At 39.2% G+C, this 24205-nt stretch overlaps 1 protein-coding gene across 1 annotated transcript in view; it reads left to right on the top strand.

The window, feature by feature from the left end:
• The window catches only part of LOC131775281 (MAM and LDL-receptor class A domain-containing protein 2), a 36907-nt gene that overhangs the window by 4224 nt on the left and 8478 nt on the right, over positions 1 to 24205 (top strand). Inside the window, 48 exon segments of the mRNA XM_066165431.1 lie at positions 160 to 419; positions 1005 to 1119; positions 1492 to 1614; positions 2243 to 2502; positions 2843 to 2933; positions 3041 to 3427; positions 3630 to 4061; positions 4536 to 5183; positions 5535 to 5927; positions 6205 to 6314; positions 6518 to 6803; positions 7492 to 7685; positions 8097 to 8272; positions 8526 to 8701; positions 8819 to 8899; positions 9273 to 9448; positions 10437 to 10465; positions 11149 to 11284; positions 11287 to 11352; positions 11354 to 11414; positions 12115 to 12161; positions 12163 to 12189; positions 12191 to 12226; positions 12228 to 12302; positions 12475 to 12577; positions 13079 to 13159; positions 13512 to 13585; positions 13588 to 13651; positions 14163 to 14413; positions 14802 to 14901; positions 15072 to 15167; positions 15482 to 15522; positions 15524 to 15763; positions 16082 to 16184; positions 16854 to 17182; positions 17755 to 17893; positions 18195 to 18362; positions 19171 to 19405; positions 20074 to 20213; positions 20795 to 21028; positions 21545 to 21807; positions 22209 to 22317; positions 22796 to 22924; positions 22927 to 23133; positions 23465 to 23503; positions 23594 to 23711; positions 23874 to 23945; positions 24071 to 24142. Of these exon segments, the coding sequence (XP_066021528.1) occupies positions 160 to 419; positions 1005 to 1119; positions 1492 to 1614; positions 2243 to 2502; positions 2843 to 2933; positions 3041 to 3427; positions 3630 to 4061; positions 4536 to 5183; positions 5535 to 5927; positions 6205 to 6314; positions 6518 to 6803; positions 7492 to 7685; positions 8097 to 8272; positions 8526 to 8701; positions 8819 to 8899; positions 9273 to 9448; positions 10437 to 10465; positions 11149 to 11284; positions 11287 to 11352; positions 11354 to 11414; positions 12115 to 12161; positions 12163 to 12189; positions 12191 to 12226; positions 12228 to 12302; positions 12475 to 12577; positions 13079 to 13159; positions 13512 to 13585; positions 13588 to 13651; positions 14163 to 14413; positions 14802 to 14901; positions 15072 to 15167; positions 15482 to 15522; positions 15524 to 15763; positions 16082 to 16184; positions 16854 to 17182; positions 17755 to 17893; positions 18195 to 18362; positions 19171 to 19405; positions 20074 to 20213; positions 20795 to 21028; positions 21545 to 21807; positions 22209 to 22317; positions 22796 to 22924; positions 22927 to 23133; positions 23465 to 23503; positions 23594 to 23711; positions 23874 to 23945; positions 24071 to 24142 (7792 nt within the window).

Raw genomic sequence — 24205 nt, forward strand, 5'->3', positions numbered from 1 at the left:
AGTTTAAAGCTAAGCAAAGCGTTTCTGTTGTAACTAAACTACAGTGATTTCCTTCACTTTCTTTTCGTTACTTTTTTTCTTCGCCGGTCGCGTTCTTGTCTAGCAGAGCATGGATCATAATAGCTGCTTATCAATAATTATTCGCACATATCTTTACAGGAGGTGGAAAATATATCCACATCGAAGCGTCACGCCCGGCAAAACAACATCAGTTTGCAGAACTGCTGAGTCCGTTCATCTGGGGACCAAAATGTTTACACTTCTTTTATCACATGTATGGATTACATATGGGAAGACTTGAAGTATTTGTGAGGGCTGCAGGTCAACCACAAAGTTACCTGACTTGGCAAAGGACTGGAAACCAAGGCAACCAGTGGAGAAAGGCCGTTGTCGATATACCTAATGTGGACGAGTTTCAGGTAGGATTTATCTTATCGATTCCATAGGGTGACGAACTCCGGCGTAATGAGTCTGTCAACAAAGATTCTTTCCTCTGGCACCTTACATCCCACGGCCTCCTCTTCCCTAGAAAGCACTCGATAATCCTGGATAAGTTTGTGATACCCATCCACGGAGCCTAAGAAGAAAAAACATAGACCAGAATCCGACTGAGGTCAACCCAAATTTTCCTACAATCTGGGCCGGGTTGTTAGAAAGTAAGTAAGTTAGATATCGGAGCTAAAACTTCGAATTGGAAGCGAACTAGAAGAAAAGAAAGAAGTATTGAAAGGGCAATAAATTTGCAAACTGGAGAATTTCTTCCGAAATATAAAGAAATACATATATCGTACCGACGTTTCCAAACCTATTTCAATGTTTACGAAAGTGCTGATGTTCTGAGCTTTGGCGTAGAAATGATTGTTTGCGGGAGTTCTCGCAGAAACAAGTGTCCATACAATTTTAAATGATAATTACACCGAAGAAAGTAAAATACCAATAAGTATAAATTGCAATGGTTTACGCGGCGAAAAATTTCAGGAATATCAATGACAAAATTTTTGCAGGTAGCGCTACGAGGAGTCGTTGGCCCTAATTACCAGGGGGACGTGGCAGTCGATGATGTGATATTGACGGATGGAACGTGTGCAAATCGAACCGAAACGTCAGGCGAACAGTTAGGTATTTTACAACAATAACTGCACGTTACAGCTGTACTTTACTACTGTTTCGTAATATCATGTGGCCCTACTTAGTTGACTTCTTTGGTGAATTTCAATGGTAGCTTTGAGCATTCACGTCATATTTTCATAATTTTTCGATTACAGACATTGTTCTTCATAATGCCCTCTTGTGCATTTGATTATCAATTGAGGTCAAACTGATGCCAAAATAGTGAAATAAGGAAGATTTCATTTTCTTAATTAAGTATTGTTGTTCCTTTTGTTTGTTTTTTAGTTTTTAATTTTCTTCTCCACCTTTTAGTTCACCATTGGAAAAATGTATAATACAAACATTTACCGCGATTGATCTTTCTCTTCGTTCTCTTTCTAGGAAATTGCAACTTTGATTCCCATTTTTGCTTTTGGAAGCCAGATACCAAGGCAGATTTTCAATGGTCAATCGGAAGATTTACTCCGAGTGTTAATACTGGGCCAAGAGCTGATCATACATCAGGTAAATTTCTTGTTAGGGGTTTACTTTGGACACACTAGAGAACTAGTTTGAGATGACATTATGTATAAATCTGTTAAATGAGAGGCAAAAAAACAGCTAAACGTCGAGGTAAAATAACATCTCGAGCTGCAATGCCCCTAATATGTCGAATATTGACATTTTGCCTGCTATTTTCATCACTTTTTTCCTACTCTATGTTTCTACTTCTACCGACTGACACATGTATGCCAACACTACTGTCTTGAGGCTACTATAGGTAACCCCATTATAAAAGTGTACATTTCGAGGGTGAATGCCAACACAGACGGTAAATAATGAATTCGAAGAGGTTCCCGCTTGAAGAGAATATTGGAGGAAGTTCCTGACGAAGAAAAAGGGGTTTTGAGTGACAAGAGACAAAATGGATTTTTTACTTTAGAAACTGTATCTTTTTCATTATTTCTATTAGCTCTATTTCAATAGCACTTTACAGAAACTATGTTTGCTCCCCGCGTGATCCCTTTTTTCGATTTTGAAACGTAAAGATTTTACAAGAAGACGAAAAGGAAACTATATCTGAGAGAATGATGTTGTAAAACGCGTCACGATGTCATCAGATGCTTTAACATCATCTTATTTCCAAAAATAGGATTTGGAAAGTTCCTTTATATCGAAACTTCAGCTCCTAGAAGCCGTGGAGACACAGCGAGGCTTGAGAGTCCGTGGATGCTGGGACCACAGTGCATGACATTTTATTATCACATGTTTGGCTCCACCATGAGCTGTGTTGTTATCTACGTGCGGAACCAAAATGAAAACAGGATTAAACCGGTTTGGCTTAAATCCGAGAATAAAGGAGATCAATGGATAAGCGAGCAAATTAGTCTCAACGAGACAGGACAGTATAAAGTAGGTTATGTTGTTATGATTTTACATCCACGCAATATTAACTCTATAAAGATCGTGAACAATTCTTAATATTTTGCTTTTCTCTTGCTGCGTAAGTTTAAGGATTTTATACCACAAAATTTAGATTGACAATTACTTGTTGAATGTTTTTAAACAGTAAAGCTTCATTGATAAAAGTCATCGATATTAGTTTTCCGTCCAGTCTAACTTGTTAAATATTTCTTTATCAAACATAGTGAACCAATTCTCTACCATGATTGTCTCTATCGATGATGACCTACCCTGTTAGACTGATAGTTTTCAGAAGTGCCGGTAGGTACAGTTGTTTATCTCTTTGTAGGTAGTCATAGATGGTATCAGAGGCAGAAGTTACTCCGGAGATGCAGCACTTGACGACCTCACATTCCAAAGGGGAACTTGTTTCCAAAGAGGTACATCTATCTTCCATCTAGATAATTCGCCACTTCAGTTTCGGTTTTGTACTTTTTGCATGGTCCTGTATGGTCATATTTTCTTTACTTACCTCTCTCATCTCCAGAATCAAACACCTTCTACGTTTCTTCGAACAAAGGCCGAAACTTTCGAATAGGTTTGCAGCCCTCCGACCACAGCCTTTACTCAGAGGAATTTCGATTCACTCTGGAAAAAGCACGGGGAAATGTGAAAGAGAAACCATACTTTATCTACCCTGCAGTGTTGAAGGAAAAAAGTTTCATCACACCGAAGTTGGATGTTGTTAATTACACAAGCTTTCCTCTGGATGTTGTCGTCCTAAGCAGTGGCACAGAGATTAACGCTCGTAAGATTTACTTGATTGACAGAAGTCCATACAGTCAGATGATAAGCCTCGATAATCACCGAAATGACAGTTGCTGTGGGAGAAAGACAGTATTCTCTTTTTACGCTCTTAATGTTTCTGAACCAGGTGAGAATACAAAACAAAGTAACACTTGCAAAGCGTTTTGTTTCTGCTCAAAATAGAATACATTAAAAACACCGTGGTTATAGAGATCATTCTTAAAGTCGTTTGCAAGAAAATCTAAGGGAAAGGAACCTTTTACATGAGGGGTGCTGACATAAATAAGAAACCATTATCTAATGATTAATGTTTCGGGCCTTATTTTTAGGCGGTAATATAACCTCTGGATGCGAACCCGGCTGGCACAGAGCCGGTACTTCCTGCTTTCTGTTCTATTTAAGTTCAACCTTTAAGTGGAGTGACGCACGAAGGCTTTGCCACCAATCCAACGCCGATCTTGCCGTTGCCAAGGACGCGTCCACGATGGACGCTTTAGCCAATAGGAGAAGAGAGCTAAAATTTGACACCCGCGGTGGAATTTATCTTGGATTGACCGGTCAATTCAATTGGGTCTGGATAGATGGACAGGTGGTTTCTAATAAGCATAATCTGTGGGGCCCGAGGGAGCCGAGTGGAGATGGAAAATGTGGGTCTTTCTTGAATGCTATAAGATGGTCTTCCAACTGGGTTGGTTATGGATGGCGCTGGAACGATCAATCGTGCAACAGTGTTAAAGGGTACATCTGTGAACAGCCATTCGGTATGGTTTCCAAAGATACGTAATTAAAATTTAGAAATCGATCTAGTAAAAATTACTTCAGTTGCTCAAACGGAAACTTCTTCCGCAGTTTAATACAAATTTTGAGTTATTTTCGCGTTGATTCAAAGTATTGTATTCCATTTAGAGATGATGCTTAAGAGCCTCGGGCTGCGAAATTTGTGGGGATATCTGCCTTTCTCCTCAAAACGAGGGTAATGGAGGGCTAACTAACCAAAATTCCCCCCATAAACTATGCTGGATCAGAAATGATAGAGTAGCAAAGACATATAGAAAGATAGAGTAGCAAAGACGTAGAAAAAATTAGTTCGAGGTAGAGTGTGCTTTGCGTAATTGTTCTGTTTCATTTATCATTGGCCTATAATACAAAAAAAAATGCTTCACCGACCGTGATAAACGTATTAAATACCATTATGTCTTGATGATCACGACAGTCGTTTTTTTGTGTGTTGTAAGATGTTCCTATGCCAGTGGCTTTCTTTCCTCTGAGGGGTGCTAATGGAACGGTAGACTTGAGTCCAAATGGAGCCACTGAAGCTAAGTCCTATGGCATTACGTTTGCACCTGGTCCTTTTGGAAATCCAAATGGCTCCTTCTTCTTCAGTGGTATGAATGACAGTTTCGTGCACCTCGAAAATAACGGAGAACTTGACACAAGGTTTTCTACTAGTATTTTTTCTTGGGTGTATCTCCAAAACTCCACCGGGTTTATTTACAAGTATGAAACAGCTTATGCATTTTTTACTTGCTCGCTGAAGGTGTTTCATCAATCACTTGGCGTTCGAGTGACATATATGGATAGGAAAACTTTAAAGGCATACTTTCTCTACAAGAGAAACATCTTGAAATTAGACAAATGGAACTTTATTGGAACGACATATGATTACCAAACAGGAATTGCAACTATTTTTGTCAATAATAGTGTTGTCACCCAAAGAGTTCTCAAAGTAAATATGGAACTAAGTACGGCTTCAGAGGTGCTGATCGGAGGTACAAACAGATGGAATAGGTTCTTTCGCGGCAGGATCTCCTGTTTACAAGTTTACAATCAGGCACTATCGATAGAGCAAATAGTCAAAGTCAAGACAAGGTGTAATAAAACTGGTGAGTTGTTGAATACTTTTACAAATCCTTGAATATTGGTTTTTAAAATGTTTCTATTCCTTGAAAAGCCAAAATTTCCAGTTTTTCAGCTTTATATATCCACATGCCTTATGAACGAGCATTTTGTCAATTAAATACAATTTCTTTTGTGAGCAAAAAGACCCAAACAACACTGAAACCCTGCACCAGTATTCTTCATAAGTACTCTTAAAAAATACTGATTTAGAGCTCTTCACAGACAGCTTTCGCTGACCAAAGGATTGACGCAGTTTAATTGATAACTACCAACTAGAAGAATTTATAGAGCCTCGGTCCCTTTTTAAAAACCCTACTCTCAACTTTTTGTTTCAGCACCATTTGCATGTGGTCCGAATTTCTTCCATTTCCAAGGCGGTTGCTTCTCTATTCACACCCAGAGCGCACTCACATGGAATTTCGCTCAAATAGAATGCAATCGAAAAGGTGGTACACTGGCCAAAGTATCACGGGAAGGCTTAAGGTCTGCTTTATCTAACAAGCTGGAAGGAATGAGACCAAAACCGGACAACTTGCATATTGGTTTCTTGGCACGAGATGACTGGGTTTGGATTGATGGCAACCCGTTGAATGCCTCCCTGTGGATGCCTGGATATCCTTCTGGCTACCATGGAGTCCAGAGTTGTGCAGTTCTTTCGGCTATTTCATCAAGAATTAGGAACGTAGATTGCAAAACGTATAAGAATGCTCTGTGCTTCAAACGGTCCGGTATGTCCCACAATCTAAACCGTTAGTGAGATAGTTGGCATAAAATAGCCAATAGTCTGTTATCATGCTGACTTTTCAAGAAAACCTGATCTTAAAACATAACGAACATTACTTAAACCGATTTATGATACGTAATGAAACTTGAAGAGATATCCTCACTTTTTTTTAAAAGTATTTTTTACAATTGACTATGTCCGCGAACATGTGTAATGACTTTTCCTATTATTCTTCAGCCACAAACATAATTAACTTTCATCATTACTTTTAAATCTCTCAGAAAATTCCTTTTCACGTCAAAATTTGCTCCAAAGCTCGAGTGTTCTACTACCACATGAGCTTTCTCTGGCCATTGATAGATCCTTTTCCACATGCTTTAGGTCAAAAAAGGTAAGAGTTATTGTAATAGAATATATAGCCTATATGCACATATATATATATATATATATAATGAACCTTTGATTGATGTTGACTCAGACAATCGTCTGTCTATTGCAGTTATTTGTTTGTTTGTTTGGGTATTTTACCAGTTTCTCGTTGTCTGTGTTCCTCTCATTATTTCTCATTTTTTTTCTTGCCTTTGTTTCTTGCAGGAGTCCAACCCTTGGTGGCAGGTGACCCTTGTAAAGCCCCTTCACGTTGAATCTGTTGAGATCACCGAAAACATTGACTGCTGTCCACGAGATAAAGGAATACTTAACATTAACGTATCTACAGATGAAACCAGTTTACCATCTTGTACCAAGTCCGTATCCTATGGGAAATCGTGGGATTATAAAGTACGCTGTTCTCCTCCGGCGCGGGGACGTTACGTGACATTGAAATTGATTGGTAACAATGTCACGCTAGTTCTTTGCCAGGTTGTGATTCGCACAATTGGTAAGTTTCGCCTGTTGCAGTAAATTACCAAAAAATAGAGTTAAATTAAAGTTTATACACAACTGTGGTATCCACGTTACTTCGAAGCTTCCTCTTTCAAAGGAACTGCAGGAGAGAGGTCTCTCACGCAGGTTTGTGTTTATAGGAGGCGAGCGTGGCCTAGTGGTTAGGGCGCTGCACTTGTAAGCCGGAGGTCCCGGGTTCAAGTTCTCCTCCCTGCCCCTGGATGGATTTGTCTTCGGTGGCCTCCTGCACGCTTTGTAAATAGCCAACTGGTTTGCCTCCTACTAGTTGGGGTTTTTAACGAGTTTCTGTTTATTTACGATATTTGTTTCCTTATTTACAGTGTCCCCAATTAGCACAGCAGAGCTAAAATACACTGACACTTAAATAAAGTTATTGTTATTATTATTATTGTTCAATACTTGCCACATCGTTTGGTCAAAAGATAATGGATTAAAATTGAAAAGTTTCTGCTGTGTTACTGTTTACATAGTAAATTTCCGCCCAGTTATCCAGAGAACACACACACTTGCCTATATACTGACAAAATAACAATTTTAACTTAATGACACTTTGTCGTTCAGAACTTGTATCTTTTCGTAGGCATCTTGCATTTCAAAATTTTTTCATAGCTAGGGTGTGTTTATCTTCGTTCATTTGGCTCCCATCTATCGTTATTTTGTAGAGTTTACAGGGGAAATCCACGGAGTCTGGCGTGATGCATGGTATAATGTTAACTACGACACTAAAAAGGCACCAACTATGCGCGAAAATCCTGCTTTCCGAATTAAACCTCAAAGCCAAATAATCTTGCGAGATTTCGATGCACCGGTTAACGTGGCAGAAAAGTACATTCAACGTTTGACTGGTTACTTACAGGTGAGTTTTTCACTATAATTGTGAATACAAGTCATCAACCAACTCTGGGAAATCGTCTCGAGAGTCAATAGCGGTCTTTCAATGTAGTAACGGTTGAAATGACTGCTTCACCCTTAGTATTTCGTGGAAAGTCAACGAACAAAAATTGCACAACAGAAAAATCTAAGGTGGGAATTTCGAATATATAACCTCAACGAATATAGAGGTGGAAAAAGTGCACTCGCTTCTCCATAAATTCCATCTGCGTACTGGAACTCGTAGAAAATCGCGTGACTTAGAATGAGTGGCAGAACAGCGCGACAGCAAAATAGCTCATCAGAAAAAAGTATTCGAAGATGCAATTTTGTGTAACCTTGGGTTATTCTGTGTCTTTCCTTTTATAATTTAGAAATTGAATTTATTCTTTTACAGGCTCCTGAAAGTGGCAATTACACATTTTACGTGTCATGCGATGATTTATGTGAACTATGGATGCACGATGTTACTGAGGAAGGCATTGAAAGTTTTGACAAGAAGTCAGAAAGGACTGTTTCAAAGCAGCCAATCATTACCGTTGAAAGATGGACTGACCACCATCAATGGGACAAGTAAGACAAGTAAAAGAATAATTGATACGGTTGGGGTCGCTTAAAACTTGAACGTGCATCCTGGTACGTTCAAAGATATTCGGGGAAACCATTTCGACAGATTTTTGAAACGCTCAAAGAAAAGGAGCATTACTGCTGTTTAGATTCACACAAAGAAACCGCCACAAGCTTTTTAGGAATATACCACAAGGTTTCTGGCTGTTCTTCTTTTTATATCACGCTTTTTTGTTGTTTTTGTTGTCTTTTTTTTCAGGTATAAAGACCAGCAAACATCGCAACCAGTCTATTTGGAAAAATGCCGCATTTACCAAATGGAGGTCTTTATGAGTGAAATAGCAGGCCTTGACCACGTATCTTTGGGCATGCGTAGACCAAATGGTGAATATGAAAGACCTATTCCAGGAAGAAGACTATTTTGGACTAAACCAGGTATGACTTGCGCTTATGTCGTAAGATATATCAGCTGTCATGGCCGGGAGGCAAGAGTCATTCAGAATCGTAGTGGAGCTATCATTAAATTCTTTACTGTTTTTTTAATTGTGATAGGGACACGCAGGCTAGAATTAACACTCGACAATCACGAAACATCTATACCAGGCTTTGTTGGTTCGGAATTGCGCATTTCGGGTGAGTTACACAGGTCTTGCATGTTAATTATGATGCTACATGTACCTTTAAGTTACCAGAGTATTAAAAATTAACCGACCTCTTATCCTCAAATTTTCTTTTTTAACATGAATGACTGTCTTATCATCGTTGGAAAAATCAGCTGACATTATAATTATAATCATTTCTATTACGAAATATTTGTAATATAGGAGTTTTATGATTAGAAAAGTAACTTTACTATTTTCTACAGAAGCTTTGATTGTGAAATAGCAAACCTTTAATGAAAAAGAGTTACCCCTTCATCCAGCTCGGGAGAAAAAGCTAAAAAATTAAGTTGCTCTAATAGACGTCAGACGTGGCACACAATCCTTCTGATTTTTATTCCAAATAGGATTTTTCCAGTTCTGTTGCGATGGTTTGTATTGCCCAAACTGCCCGTTACAACTGGATATCTCAACGCTTGGACAAAATATAACAGTGAATCCAGCAGTGAGCCTGTCTTGTGTGAACACATCCTTCACGGCTGTATTTGACACTATCAAACAGCCAGGGAATTTCACAGTGAAGGTCAGTGCATGTGCGTTATTGACCAAGCGTGAGGTCAAGATGGCTGAATATTGGCCGAATTCTTTGCTCTACGTTTTTTTGGAGTGACACGAAGTAGAGGTACATAAAAATTAAAAAGAAGGACGAGAATTACATGCAGTCATCTTGACCAAACACGCTTTGTCAATTAATGACGTATTATATAGCAAAAGATCTCACTTCAGTACGAATCAAGACTTACTTGATTATTTTGCGGCATAGTAACCAAAGAAACTTTTTCATGTTTTCTCTGTTTTGACTGTCCTCTGTGGTTTTTTGCGATTCCCTACCAAACAATTATCCGCAAATTAGGTCAGATGTATAACATTAAGGCAGAGAGCCTGTTTTTCATTAGACTTAACTCAACTTGAACCTCGTTACAATGATACGTTTATAGCAGTTTTCGTTTAAAATGTGAGCGTCCCCAATTTAGTAATCGGTAACGTAAAGAGAGTTGCCAAAATCTCTAAGGTGTGCTATTTTTTTAAACCTGTCTTACAAAGATTACTAAAGATAGGGTGTTCCCATGGAGAAAGTTTCCAACAGGCTCTTAACATGTCTGCATATCAAAACAAGTTGCTTCTTCGTTTCCAAGTTATCAGGAGAATATTGTCAACCTGAGATTGTTAGGCCATCTCCATCTTCAAAGGTGAATGCCGTTCTTTTTCCAACCAGTTGAAGCCATTTTAATCGCAATTAACTGGCCCATTCTGATTTAAAAGTACTATACGTTCTCATTCGTTGAAAGCAACAATATTTTGGAATCTTTCATGTTTTGTTCATGGGTTTTGAAACATCAAGATCCCGCTTTACATTGGCCATGGTTTAATGTCACTGGGCTAAAATGAGTTCTACTTCACGCTTAACTCTTCTCCTCGCCTTGCTCGATCCTTTTTCGTATTTGATTTTAAAATAGCATTTTCTGTCCGTTTCTAATTTTTTTAAACATTTTTATCAATTTCCTTATCAGCCTGTGGTGGTAGAAGATTGCTATGTCCAGTTTGGATAGTGCTGATTGGCATAACCCTGAGGACATGTCCAGATAGTTGACCTTGTCCGTGATAATACCTTTATTAACCTACCCGGTTTAGTTTTAATGCAGATAGGGAAATCTCAGAGCTGCAGAGGTGGTTTTTTTTGGTGGTCGCCGTGGCTTTGAAGGAGCGTAGGAAGAAAGGGTGATGTTTGTTGGGAAAAGGGGTAACAATCACCACTTCAAGTTTGCGCCAAAAAATATTCGCAAAATCTGAAGAACATAGAAGGTAACAAGATATTTTTAAGTTCTATATGCTTTGTGTAGTCTGTCTTCCTTGCCCTATGAGTATTGAGCCCGCTGATTCAAAATTATAGGCCATGCTATATACTAATCACTTGCAAACTGTCTGGGGAACTCGTTCAGTGAAAATTCAGGGGTGGAAGGAGAGGGAAGGGAATAACTCGAAACGAATAACATCCCTTTCAGGAGGAGTAACGATACATTAAAGGGCACTGAAACCGGAATAGTGCTCATTCAGCTTGTACAGCGGCTGTACGTCTGAAAATCAATTTTGTTTCTTTAACGCTCTCTACGATGTTCTTTCCTTAGCAAAGCACTTTACATCGGATAACTTCCGATTTTGGCTCAGTTGAAACGCGATAGTTAATCGCAAGTAAATAAGAGTCCCCGAATCTTTCCCTTACAGGTATCTTTGGCCTATGTCTATTCTTCCTTACAAATCACGGATGGAGAGTCCGATATTACCATGGAAGCCGTTTCACCGATCCGTGGGCTTGTGTTTGCGGTTTAAATATCTTCTGCCTGCTAAGTCAAAGCCGACCCTTTAAGGTTTTACCTGCGGGATCCAAATAAACGGAATGTGGTGTTAATGTGGCACATGACCGGAAACCCACGGATGAAAAATGGTTACCGCGATCAGTGTTGCTTGGCCAGGAGCCAAGGGAATTCAACGTAAGAACAGAGGAAAGAAATGAAGAAGTAATGCCCTCACGGTCACTTATTTAATTAAAAGCTTGATAGTCTTCTTGGTGTTACACTTTTAGGTTATATTTGAAAGGAGAAGGCGTTCTTGTAAAACAAGATCAACGTTGCAATTGATGACATCACCAATAACTACTGAGAATTGTTTTCGCTACGACCCTTCTCTTTGCACAGCCAGGTGATTCTATATTCATTTCTAGGAAAGGATATCTCAAGAACAAAGGTTTAATATGAAATTGTTAAAGGTTCCTCTATGTTATTTATCTCTGATTTGTTGCCCATGGTTTTCAGTAGCAAAATGGAAATAAATGGAAAATATGGGGCATGGGGTGTTCAGGGTGCGGAAGGAGATTTAAAACTAGAAACTAACAGCTTTTTCTAAATTGACAATTCTGATTTTCCTTTCTTTTGTCTCGCTAGGAGCAAAATCGCTATCTTTTTTAAAGTATTAACAGAAAACTGCATAACATTAGAACGTTACCAAAATGACTCATGGCCAAAGGTTTTGAACATTAAAATGGCTCGCGGGTTGAATGTTGAAACTGTAAAGTTGACTTTTTTTTTCATGCTTCTAGTTCACATTAACAGATTTTTCGTTTTTGCCCAACTCATTTACATTTGTGCGATTTGGTGTTTTCATCCTAAAACTGCTGGCCTTTACGACGATTAGGTTTCAAGTGTAGCGATGACCAGTTCACCTGCAAGAATGGCGAATGCTGTCAAGAAGAATTTGTTGTGTGATGGCGTATTTTGCCTGTAAAGATCATTCAGATGAAGAGAAATTGTGAGTGTCCATCCAGTAAGTTCGCTTGTCAAAGGAGGAGAGGATGGTCTGCTAGACAACGGCTGTGTGGGACGGTAACGAGGACTTGTTTTTGCCGAAAGGTGACAGACCGAAAAAAACTGTCGTGAGTGGACTTTGTTGATTTAGTCAAATTATCATGATATTAAGATACGATACGGATGGTGCTATTTCCATCCCTCAGAAATGTGCATGTATTCATTTGACAGGTAATCCATGTCCTTCTAGCCCACCAATGCGCTTGGATGGATCGTGCAATTTCTTGGTTTCAGATACTTTGTAGTCAAAACACCCTTCTGCAAGGACGGAACTAACACACCATCGGTGTGCGGTAAGTAAGAAACGGGGAGGGGAGTGGAGTGAGCAATCAAAAAGTCTAGTCAGAATTAGGATAACCGAGTCTTTAACAACAAAAAGAGGATATGGCTAGGATACTGAAACTTTCCGGGCCTTGTGTCAGAGTAATTTTTCAAAGCTTTTTGCTTAATGCTATTATGAGAACCAAAGTCGTCGTTAAAGGTTCTGCGCATGTTGTGGCAGGATTTTTTTATCAAGGAGCTCCCGGGGATTTCCCCAAATCAAAAATAGTCCTGAGAGTAATTTCAGAGAGGTCCAAAAGAGTGAGGTCAGTCACCTACCGCAATACTCTTAAAGGTGTAATTTGCAAAAGTTTGCATATCAAACTTTTTATGATTGTCTGATAATCTCATTGTTTTATGTTTGCCTCTTGTCATTTGGCGATTCATTTAGTTGAAATTTCTGCTCTTTTCACGGTGTCTTGTCTATCAGCAGCTACAAATTTTGCTTGTTGTCTCATCTGTTTGTTTTCTAGGTTCTGGCAGGTGCACTCTTAACGATTTAGCTTGTACTTCCAAAAATACCACAGCCCAAAAGAGATGCAGATCTTTCAGAGGTAGGACAAGAAAAAAGTTTTGAATTAGTTGTAACAAGTTTTTACGCATAACAAGCTATTTTAGCCAGAAGGATTCTTTTCCTTATTCACGCACTGGAAGAAAAATGACCTAGAATGCTTTGAAATCGCTTGCAACAAATGTTTTAGAAAAGGGTCAAATTTTTCTTCGAAATGGGAACAGTAATAACAATTTTACATCAGTCGAGCATTGATTTACCTCACATATAGAAAAATAGAAATCTTTGGTGTTTGTTCCAGATTTTGCTATCAAATTGCTTTTGTGTTTTTTTTGTTGTTGTTGTTGTTTTTATTTTTTTAATCGTGCTTTTGCGTTGTCCGCTGGTCCTGTCAGGTATCTGCAACTTTCAAACAGGCCGCTGTGGATTAAAGCCTGACAAGAATGCTACTTTTCAATGGGACCGTGGGCTCTGGCCAGGACGCTAACGGAAAGAACTGGGCCGAGTTATGATCACACATCGTTCAGCGAGGATGGTAAGACAGTCCTTGAACAGAAATCCCTGCAGCCAGGAAAGCTTCAATAAAGCAACAAGGAGAACTAACGAATACAAATGAAATAACTTTTATCGAAAAAGAAAAAATTAGGTTATAAAAATGACAGGATATAACAATATTTGAAAGAGTTTCTAAAGAAACCAGAGATTGCATCGGTCCTGCTTCATTTCGCTGTGTGATTGGTCCAGAAAAACTCGTGCCACCCCTATTAATCAGTGCTTTCAAAGCTGAGGACACACACGATTTCATTTTTAAGGCAACATGTTTGGTCTTCTAAGGGACATATTCCATCGCTCTGATTGGCCACTCTTATCACTTTGGTCTTGGTTTTGGTTCCACGAAACTCAAAAGAAAAGCGTTCTAAAACTCAGCCAAAACACTGCTTATTTTATACGCTGTTAAACTGATAATGAATTGATTCATATAATTGCATTCAAAATTTGAATGACGAAACAGGCACCCAAAATAATCGTGTAATGTATTTTTACAGGTTCTTATATCTATATCGAAGCTTCTCGAAGAAACTTTGGAGACGAGGCAAGATTACTGAGCGACTGGATGGAACCTAATGAAACAGTTTGCGTTAAGTTCTGGTTTCACATGCACGGGCCGGACATTGGTAATCTGAGTATCTACCTCAAAACTAACCAATCAGAAACGCTTGTTTGGATGGTGTCGGGAGATCAAGGAAACCGCTGGAGATTTGGTCAAACGAGTCTGAAAAGCACCCATTGGTCTAAAGTAAGTGTTCAATTTCTCAAAAAATTTTGCAACGAAAAGCCTTTAATCTATATGATTTCTATCAGCACAATTCTCTTATAATAGAGACGATTGAAATGCATGATCTATGATGCGATCTGATTCAGTAGCTGCTGACTGGTGGCCAACCGAAAGTCTCGTTCTTTGTATGAACATGTTTTCATGGGTTCCTAATTAGAAGGATCTCTTTCATAAGGGTATTCAGAAGTGTACACTGTATCTTAAAAAATTTAGGCAGAGGATAATAACCAGATATCCACTTAATCACATTTTTTCCAACAAGACAAGAAACTTATTTTACTTTCGTCATCGGCTTTTTGAAGCGTTGAAAAGGTCAATCTTTGTTTAGTATCAGTATTGTTATTGTCAGATTGTACTAGAAGGAACAGTTGGTACTGGAAGTAAAGGCGATATTGCAGTAGATGATTTCTCGGTGTTGGACGGAGCATGTGAGAAAATTTTAAAACAAAGTAAGTACATCTAACGAGGTGTTTGCAGACGATCAAATTAGTAATAAAGGCCTCAAGACAAGTTAACTACATTTTTATATGTGATATTCCCCTCCAGTAGTGTTATTTTAAGGAAAAAAAGAAACACAAATGGCATCTAAAACCTATTCCTCTTCTTAAACCATCGACAGCGAGTCCAGACTGCTATTTCGAAGGGAGTATGTGCGATTGGCACGTTCATGATGGATGGGTTCTGAATACTCATGTAGCGGGAATGGGAAAGCGAGGTAAGCTGTGAGATCGTGAGTTAGCGCTGACGAAGTATCTGGCGATACTTTCGCCATCTCTGAGAGGTGAGTTGCCTAACATTTTCCAATAACTTCGGGAAAAAAATGCAGAATTCTTAAAAGTGTTCTTAGGAAACGACATTATACCCTCGGCAAGTTTCAAAATGGCGCCCTCCATGGCATATTTTTAGCATATTTAAAGACGACTTTCAAAAATTTGGAATATTCTTTGGAATCTCAAAATTGGTCAGTGGTAAAAGTTCAGTGTCAAGAGAATAACATTCATTTAACACGACGTCGAATTTTATTGTCAGTAGGATACGCTTCTCTTCCGGCCAGAGTATCAGAAACTGTTCTCTTTTCTCTCATCTCCTATCATCAACACAAATGCCTACGAATGGAAATGCCTTCGCTTCTGGTATCTCATCGCCGACATAGCTCACGTTCAAGTTCAACTCTGGAGCAGGAGGTCACTAACTGTGATCTTAAGCAACGCAAAGAAGAACAAAACTCAACTGCTTTTTCATGCGGAAGAGGCGACCAACGCATGGCAATATGTACAGCTACCGATACCAATCAACTCAACTCAAATTCAGGTAGTTACTAGTCTCCTTCGCAGCCTCTGTTCTCGTCTCGAAACGCGTTAGTTACCCCACCATTAACAGGCATAACTTGAGGGAGTGGGTCAATAGACCAAGCAATGGCTGCGAAAGAAACTAGAGATTTGCAATTCTCTCTGAAAACTCCAAAGTGATCACGATTTTATGATTTCCACGTGCTTTCTAAGACAGTGTTGCTGGAACTAGCGTGGATTTAAACCAAATTATGATTTCTTTTCCCCTCAAGACACATCTTTTCATGGTTGTATATACCTAAATCTTATCATAATTGCTTTCTTTTTTTATCGACAACAGATTCTGTTTATTGGTATCAAAAGATTCTCTCCCGGACCATTTTTAGCCATCGATGATGTTTCTTTCACCAAAGAACCTTGCAAACTAATTCCTTGGAGTTCTGGTAAAGATAAGGATTACTCTAGATGTCAATTCTTCACAGTAAACTGAAGTTCGTGTCACTTAGTTTTTACATTACCGACATTCGCTGTGCCCGTTTACCTCTTACTCCCGCGAATAACCAATTAAAGTAACACTGAGGTGAACTCGTGGGTATTCTGGGCGAAATATGCCAATAGAATGAATGTCATTTTACGAAAAGCCAATGATTTGTGATTCCAAGAGACCGAAATAAGCCGCCATCCCTACATATGATTTGCATTTCATGAAATATACGTCATTCATGTAGGGGAATGGAGATCTAGATTTTCAGGTTAGATGGCTAAAGGAGGAGAGCCACAAAAAAGCTACATTAGAATGGTCGGAGAAACTGAGATGGTGCATTTGTAGACCTTTTGGGGCTTTATTTTTTAGAGGGCCTGTTTTATCTTGTTGCTCCTTCTTATCGTTACAACTGACTGTACCCCTATACCCCACCCCCCGCCCCCCATGTGTTACTTGATAAAGAGGAGCTTGTAATTTGTGTTTTCTTTCTTCTTTTGACCTCCATAATTTCTTCTAACCATGGCAAACACCGCTAAGGAAGTGCAGAGTATTATCTACAGTGGATCCTTTCCTATTCGTTCTATTTCACTGATGGTCAAATTCCTTTTTAATCCCTAAAAACCATCAGATTGTCAAAAGCCTCTTGGCATGGAGAATGGAGCTATCTCCGACTTACAAATTTCTGCATCTTCGCAATGGGATGCCCATCATGCCCCTCCCCAGGGGAGATTACATTTTAAACGATCAGGCGTTAAACAAGGTTCTTGGTCAGCCAGAGTAAACGACGGTAACCAATGGCTCCAGGTCGATCTGGGAAGTCAGTACACGAAGGTAACGGGAGTAGCAACACAAGGAAGGAATGGTCATCCTCAGTGGGTAAAAAAATACAAGCTGCAGTATAGCGAGGATGGAGTAAGCTTCCAGTATTACAAGGAACCAGCAGATACTGAAGAGAAGGTGAGCTGGACTTTACACATCGCAATCAAAATTCAATTGTCTCTTTCATGAAAAAAAACAATCAAACAAACAAACATAGACAAACAAACAAAATTACATTTGGTTAAGAGTAGTTTTCTTTGGGTTGATTGTGTTTGGTTCAGCTCAAATCAAGTTAGGTCGAGTCGATATGAGTCGCGTCGGATCGGATAGGCCGCCTCGCGTCGAATCGGGTCGGGACAGTTCGATATGAGCTGAGCCGGGGTGGGATAGGAGCGAAATGGGTCGGGTCGGTTAAGCCTACCTTCTTTTAGCCGGGTTTAGTTTGATTCAGTTCGGAACAGTTCGGGTTAGTCGGGGCAGTCGAGTCGGTTCGGCTCGGTTTGATTGCGTATAGACGGATTCGGCTCGGCTGAGTTCGATATTGCTGGAATCAATTTTGTTCGTTTGGGCTCGTTTTGTTAGTTTGGACTTGTTCTTTTTCCATTTTGTTCGATTCTATTTTCATTTAAATTACTTCAGGAGAAGAATACAATTTAGACAAGATATACGAGCAGTCCTTCAATTAACTGTACTACCATTTTTTCATGAAGGTATTTGATGGAAATACGAATATGGACAGTGTTGTTTTTCATCAAGTTGATCCACCTATCATAGCACGTGTAATCCGCTTTCGACCGATAGCTTGGAAAGGCCACATCTCCATGAGAGTGGAGCTCTATGGCTGTAAAGGTAATGTATATATCGTTTCATGAATCAACACTGTCTGATAATGCACCGTCCTGCACGTAAATCAATAGTGTTTATTCTTCCTTTAGAAAGTTATTATACCGGGAAAACACTCTCGTTTGCCTTCTATTCTATTTCCTTATGCATCCGATTCTGATAAAACACAAGTCTTTGCATTGGTGACAAAATAACCAGGTAATAACTAGTGATATTAGAAGTAGTAGCAGTGGCAGTGGCACTGGTTGGCATATAGGAAGGCCTCTGTTAATCTTAGCTGAGTTGATCCTCTCCTGAAATCATTAAGCTGACAGCTCCTGTGACATATCGCAAGATTGGTGTGGATGGAAAAGCATTCATGGCTGGAAGCGACTCAAACACAACGAGCTTGACCATGTCTATCAGGACAAAGGTGGTGATACCAACAATGACGAACAAGGCGGTGTTGCTGACTCAGACGACTCAACTGGTTTTGGTGGGTAAAATTTTAATGGCTGTGAATATATAAAAATCATACAACTCTCAACCAGCTGTTAGGGCACCTCACCGGAGATATAGCAGAGGTCATGGGTTCAACTCCCATACCGACCAGAATTTGATTCATAATTTTTAATGCATGGTATGTATACATTACTCTTCATTAAATTTTCTCATATCTATTTCCTCTTTGCTGTTTGGGAACACTGAACTCACGAACTAAGAGACTTTTAAACCACAACTGCTATTGTAAAGCGCTACGAGGTGTTTTAACACTGAGATTTTAAAAGACGAACCCAACGGAGTGATTGACTGTACGATGTGGACTGGAATCTCCTAGTGTAAAACTCAAGTGCCTAAACTACTCTGCCATGTGGTATCAGTGAGTTTGACCGTAGTATTAACAACAAACAACAAAAATGAACTTTGAATCTACTTTCTTTTAACATAATCCATCGGTAGCATATGCTATTTTAACATAATCCATTCAGAAGCATATAACGAGTTTATATGCTTCTGAATCCAAGACTGAAGAAAATCCTCAGGAAAAAAAACAGCAAAAAGTTTTGTTTTTCTTGGCTAATTGAAATAATTTTGTGTCAGCGCGCTAACGTCTGAGTGTAGACTTCAAAAAATATTTGTCTTTTGACGTAATCCTTGTGCTTAACCTAACCTCCTAAGTAGAACTGTATTGAAAAGAAGTTAGATATAAATCCCGCATACCTTTCTCTCATTCCACTATATCCTATAGGAAAGTTACATCTGTATATGGCTGCTGTTTTGAAATTCTTGTTTTAATATCACAGGACTTTTTGATCCAGAAAACTACGAGATTCAGCTTCCTGATTTTGATCTCGGCTATGTGTCATTCTCTGGTATTTCACCCCTCCTGAGGGGTTTCACGCTCTGCTTTTGGATAAAGACCACTCACGATGGTTTTTTCATCGAATATAAAGTCCCCCGGGAGCAAGGTGAATCGCTGCAATTGGGATGCTACGTCGGTAACGAAACCATAAAATTACAGCTGAAAAACACGAGGAGGTGCGGGACAAAATATTATATGTATACATTGTTGCCTTAAAGGGCTGATAAAAGGAGTTAGGGTAAACCTCGAACGAGGCAAAACAAAACTTCAGGTTTAATAGGCAGAACAATAGCTCTGCAAGTGCGTTGTAAGAATCTTTACATTGCCGTGTTCAGCCAAACAAGAACGAGAAATTCCCGAGTTCCAGCTGTCTGAGAAGTGATTAACTGTCAACAATTAATCCTGTTTCTATTTGTAACTCAGTGCTGCGTTTGCGTAGAGTACCGGAGATGAGGCTTGGCGCGCGGCTAGAGGTGGACACAGTGCCATTTGTGAAACTCTTCAGACAAATTCAAGTTCATTTTTCTATTCCTCATTACCTTGACACCACCCCTGAGAGTGCTCAAGGTCCCAATATCTCAAGAACCGCGTTTACACGCTGCCTGAAGCGGGTTGTATCAAAAGGGTAGAGAAAAAGTAATGATTCGACATAATTAGGCACACTATCATACCCTCTACCGTGAAGAAGATAGAGGGAGACGGGGAGAACTCACTGATAGATTCCTATACCACAACTGATAACTACCACAATTTATCCCCAAATGGTTGGCTCTAACCAAGGGAATATCAACCAGTTGATATTCTCTTACTCTAACTGAATGATTATATTTGAATTTTTTCATAGCAAAATATCGACAGGCGTGGCAGATGACATGTGGCACCACGTGTGTGTATTGTTGAATAACCACGTAGGGCTGATGGAGGTGTTCAAAGATGGCGAGAGAAAATATAGTTCATTTGGACTTCAACTTTTTCAGATTGAAGGTACACAGTACTTATGGTAGAGAAATCGTCTGCATCTCACTCAATAACGTCAGCAACAGCGTTATTTCTTTGTCACTAGTTGATTTTTGTTTTGCATTTTTAAACTCCTTCTTTCTCGGAGTTAGTCGACTTTGAGAAAGGGTGCAGAAACATAAACGCGGATGTACATATGGCTTTGCGATATAATAATTAAGTAATAAATGAGCGAAGAAAATATTTCATGTAGAGCTCATTCATGCAACGGCGAATTCGACCAAGGATAATGCTACAAGGGGTCAATAAGAAACTAAAGTCAAACCAAGTAAACTGCCTGAAGTGCGGGAAATCCTGAGTGACCGATATGAGAGGGTACGGACGGTGCCAACCTCCTGGATCGGTCACAGATTGTAATGAGGCAAACCAACGCAATTCTGGATTTCTTTCGACACTCATAGACTTCATTCGTCTTAACTGATACAATGATACAAGTTTATGATGAAAAGGAAACTCCCGAGGTTATCCCTATAATTAAAGCAGACATTAAAATGAAATCTCTTTGTTATCACATAATTTCATAGTGTTTCTCAATCTTTCCCTCGCAGGAGGAGGAACCATGACTATCGGGTTTAGAAATTCTAGTGAGAATGCGTCAATTGCTCTGGGTGCATTAAGTGGATTCAATCTTTGGGGTCATGCAATGCCCGTTGAGGAAATACTGCGCATGTCATTTGGATGTAGCAGTGAAGAAGGTGACGTGAAGGCATGGAAAACGATCAGAAATGGGTTGCAGAAAGAAGTGGCGGTAAAATGGTTTCGAACCTGCAGAGATAGAGGAGGCAAGTTATTGGTAAAGCTATTAGCAGCAGCCCCTAGTTCATTGTTCTCAAGTCTAAATAATAAATGAGTCCTTTAGGTAACCACTTGCCCGCATAACTAATGATTTTTGAGGAAGTTTTGATAGCGGTGAAGCCACAAAATTAAATGGAACGAGAAAATTGTAGTTTCTCAATTAAAACGCCGTCGTTCGTTTTTTTTCGGTCACACCCCTTTTATTTTAGGATCGATTTACGGGACTTCTAAACACGCCAGCAAAACATTTGCCTCTTGAACATCCTTAGATTGATGTAAACACTCTACCGTGAGTTCTTACTGGGCGGGTAAATTGACTCTCACGGTGTATCGGTTTATGACTCACATGATTTCAATGATGATGGCTTCCGCTAAGGTTGTCCAAACGTCAGTCACCACCACCGACAAAAGACCTTTCCAGGACTGCTTGGTATTTTTTTTCCGGATGGGTGAATGAAAATCATTTGCAATGCAAAATAGTCTCAATTGTATTCCTAATGCAGGTGGCCGACTTTTAGTGGATACCAACGTCACCAACTTCAACCAGTCCGCTATTCTTGTGAGCCCACTATACAATAGATCACGTGACTGGTATGGTGATTGCCTAAAATTTCGTTATATGCTACGTGGGCCTGGGAAGAAGACACTTTCAATCTATTGGAAGACAAAAACCTACCGTGAAATTCCAATCTGGATTTCGAATCGCAACACCGGCAGGAACTGGCTTTATGGACAAGTTCCTTTGAACTCTCTTTCTGAGTTTCAGGTATTTATGCAGGAAAAAGGTAAATGAGAGCCAGATTGGCCTGGTTCCTTCCGGTCCTCAGATTTATCTCCCAAGATGTCATTCCTTGTAAAGGACAATATAAACATGTTCCTCTCGAGAAGAATAGATTTTTGTGTCCACGGTTTGAAAAAGGGGCAAGGGTTTCCAGGTTTTAAGCATAGAAAAGTATGAGAAAACATTTTTTTGACTCAACTAGTCGTTCATACTTTCCTTAGAAAAATTTCTTTTCTGTAGCGTGGAGTACAGTTCCTTGCTTCGCAATTTCCGCCATTTTCATGTCTGCTTTTTTTTTAATTGTTTGCGAATAACAAGTTGGTGACCGACCATTATTGTGACTTTTTTCTTCTCCCTTTTTTGCTATCGTCTAATGCAAAAAACAGGTGTCGATACAAGGTAAAACAGAGACAAGGGAAGACTTGATAGCATTAACAGGACTGTACATTGAGGAGGGAAACCGTTGTGAAGAAAAACCTTGGTCAGCGAAAAAAGGTAAAGTTCTAATAGAAGCATTCGTTAAGTGTACTTAATCTCAGTCACATTGTGGGGAAAAATTTTGGGAAAGGATGGAAATTGAAAAGGGGTCACTTCCCATTTTTGCCTTGTCGACTTTTCAGAGGAAAAAGGAAAATTTACGGAGGTCGTCCTCTGCCAAAATTTGAAAAAAAGGAAGGCAATGTAAATTGCTAAGAGAGAGAAGGGAAAAGTGTAGCCAATGGTGAGAGCAGTTATCTTTTTACTTCTCCCTCCCACGGTTTTTGGGTTCGATTCCTAATGGGTTGAAGTTGATGTTGATCCTCCGCTACGCTTCGCACGTTTAAACAAAATATGTCCAATTTTTATTGAACGTGGGAGTGACTCTCGAAAATTTTCTTATCGGTAGCAATCAATAAATTTTTTACTTTGGTTTTAAGGAACATACAAACTTTATTTATTCTCATCAACTTACAACTCTTTCATCTTGTTTCAGCCTGTAGCGAAACATTGACCAACAAGTCAGGATATTTCTTGTCGCCTTCATACCCGGGACACTCTCCTTACGACATTCTCTGTAGCTGGGTTATTGCCGTCCCACCCCGTCATATAATAAATTTGCAGTTCAAGAATTCAGACTCAGAGATCACCCCACGTGTGATAAATGTTTTGTGGAAGTTTTTGACGGAAGTGAGAGGACATCCTTGGGCAAGTTCTGCGGCTATTTTTTCCCTCCAAATTTCCTATCTTCCTCGAATCATTTAACAGTCCTCTTGAGCTGCCAAGGAAATTTGCCTTTAGCCCGATTCAAGGCCTTGTACCACTCTGTTTCAGGTACATGAAAATTATATTATGGCTTTATATTATATTATAGCGTTTTTGTTGTTATTCTGTTGGCAATCTGTTAAGTTGCTTAATTCTACAGGTGCCGTCTTTAACAAAAATGAGTTTCAAAGTTTTGAGATGAAATTTTTATTAAGTCAGCTGTATAAGTTAAGATGTTTTCTTAGGATGGCGTAGATTGATGTTAAAGGTAATTACTTCTCATGAAGATTACCAGAAGTATTCTATAGCTAGAGCTGCTGGCTCGCTTCTGTAAGCCATTTTATTTCTTTTCAGAACCTTGTGTCAGGAATTGATTAAAATTTTTTTCTTAATTTTCCAGCCAACGACAATGACGGACTTTCCTGTTCACGTCAGCAAGGTAAACAACCATGAGACCTACTACTTAATCTATTTTCTCATTAAATGGTTTGTTGGTTTTTACTGATAATAGTGCTATCGTTTGCTTTAGGTTGTCCGTCGAGCTGCAAATGTGAAGATTTCAGCTATGACAAAGACAAGAGGATTCAAGTAACTGGGGTAGACTTGCTCAGTGTTCCAAGAAATCTTCCTTCCAATACTGGAGCTGTGTAAGCAATGAAAAACTCGGCGAATATATAGTTCTGTTATATTTCTCAACCTGGTGATACCACCTTTTTTTTGTCGCTTTTCTCAGTAAGCTGTTTTGATATTTTTTTTTAATGATTACATTCTCTATACGTATTTGCTGCAAGTATCATATTTTTCTCAAGGTTTTTCAAGAATAATCGGATATCCCAGTTGCAGGAAAAGGCCTTTTCAGATCTTAAAAAGCTGGAATATATGTAAGTATATTCCTCATGGGTTGATCAAAAAGTAAAAAGTTTCCGGCTGGATTTCTTCCAGCCAAGGGTTTAATAAACTGGCTGTAGAATTTAACAAACTGATAATGTTTGTTTTTTTTTTCTAGTGACATGAGTTTCAATATTCTACTTCGCCTCAGTGAAAACTGCTTTCAAAATGTCTCATCCGTCAAAACAATGTAAGTATGATCACGCCTTGTCAAGCTGTATGTCGCTAATGAAAAAGTCGAGTTTCTGAATAC

This window comes from Pocillopora verrucosa, chromosome 4 (genome assembly GCF_036669915.1).
Source record: "Pocillopora verrucosa isolate sample1 chromosome 4, ASM3666991v2, whole genome shotgun sequence".
NCBI classification, from domain to species: Eukaryota; Metazoa; Cnidaria; class Anthozoa; order Scleractinia; family Pocilloporidae; genus Pocillopora; species Pocillopora verrucosa.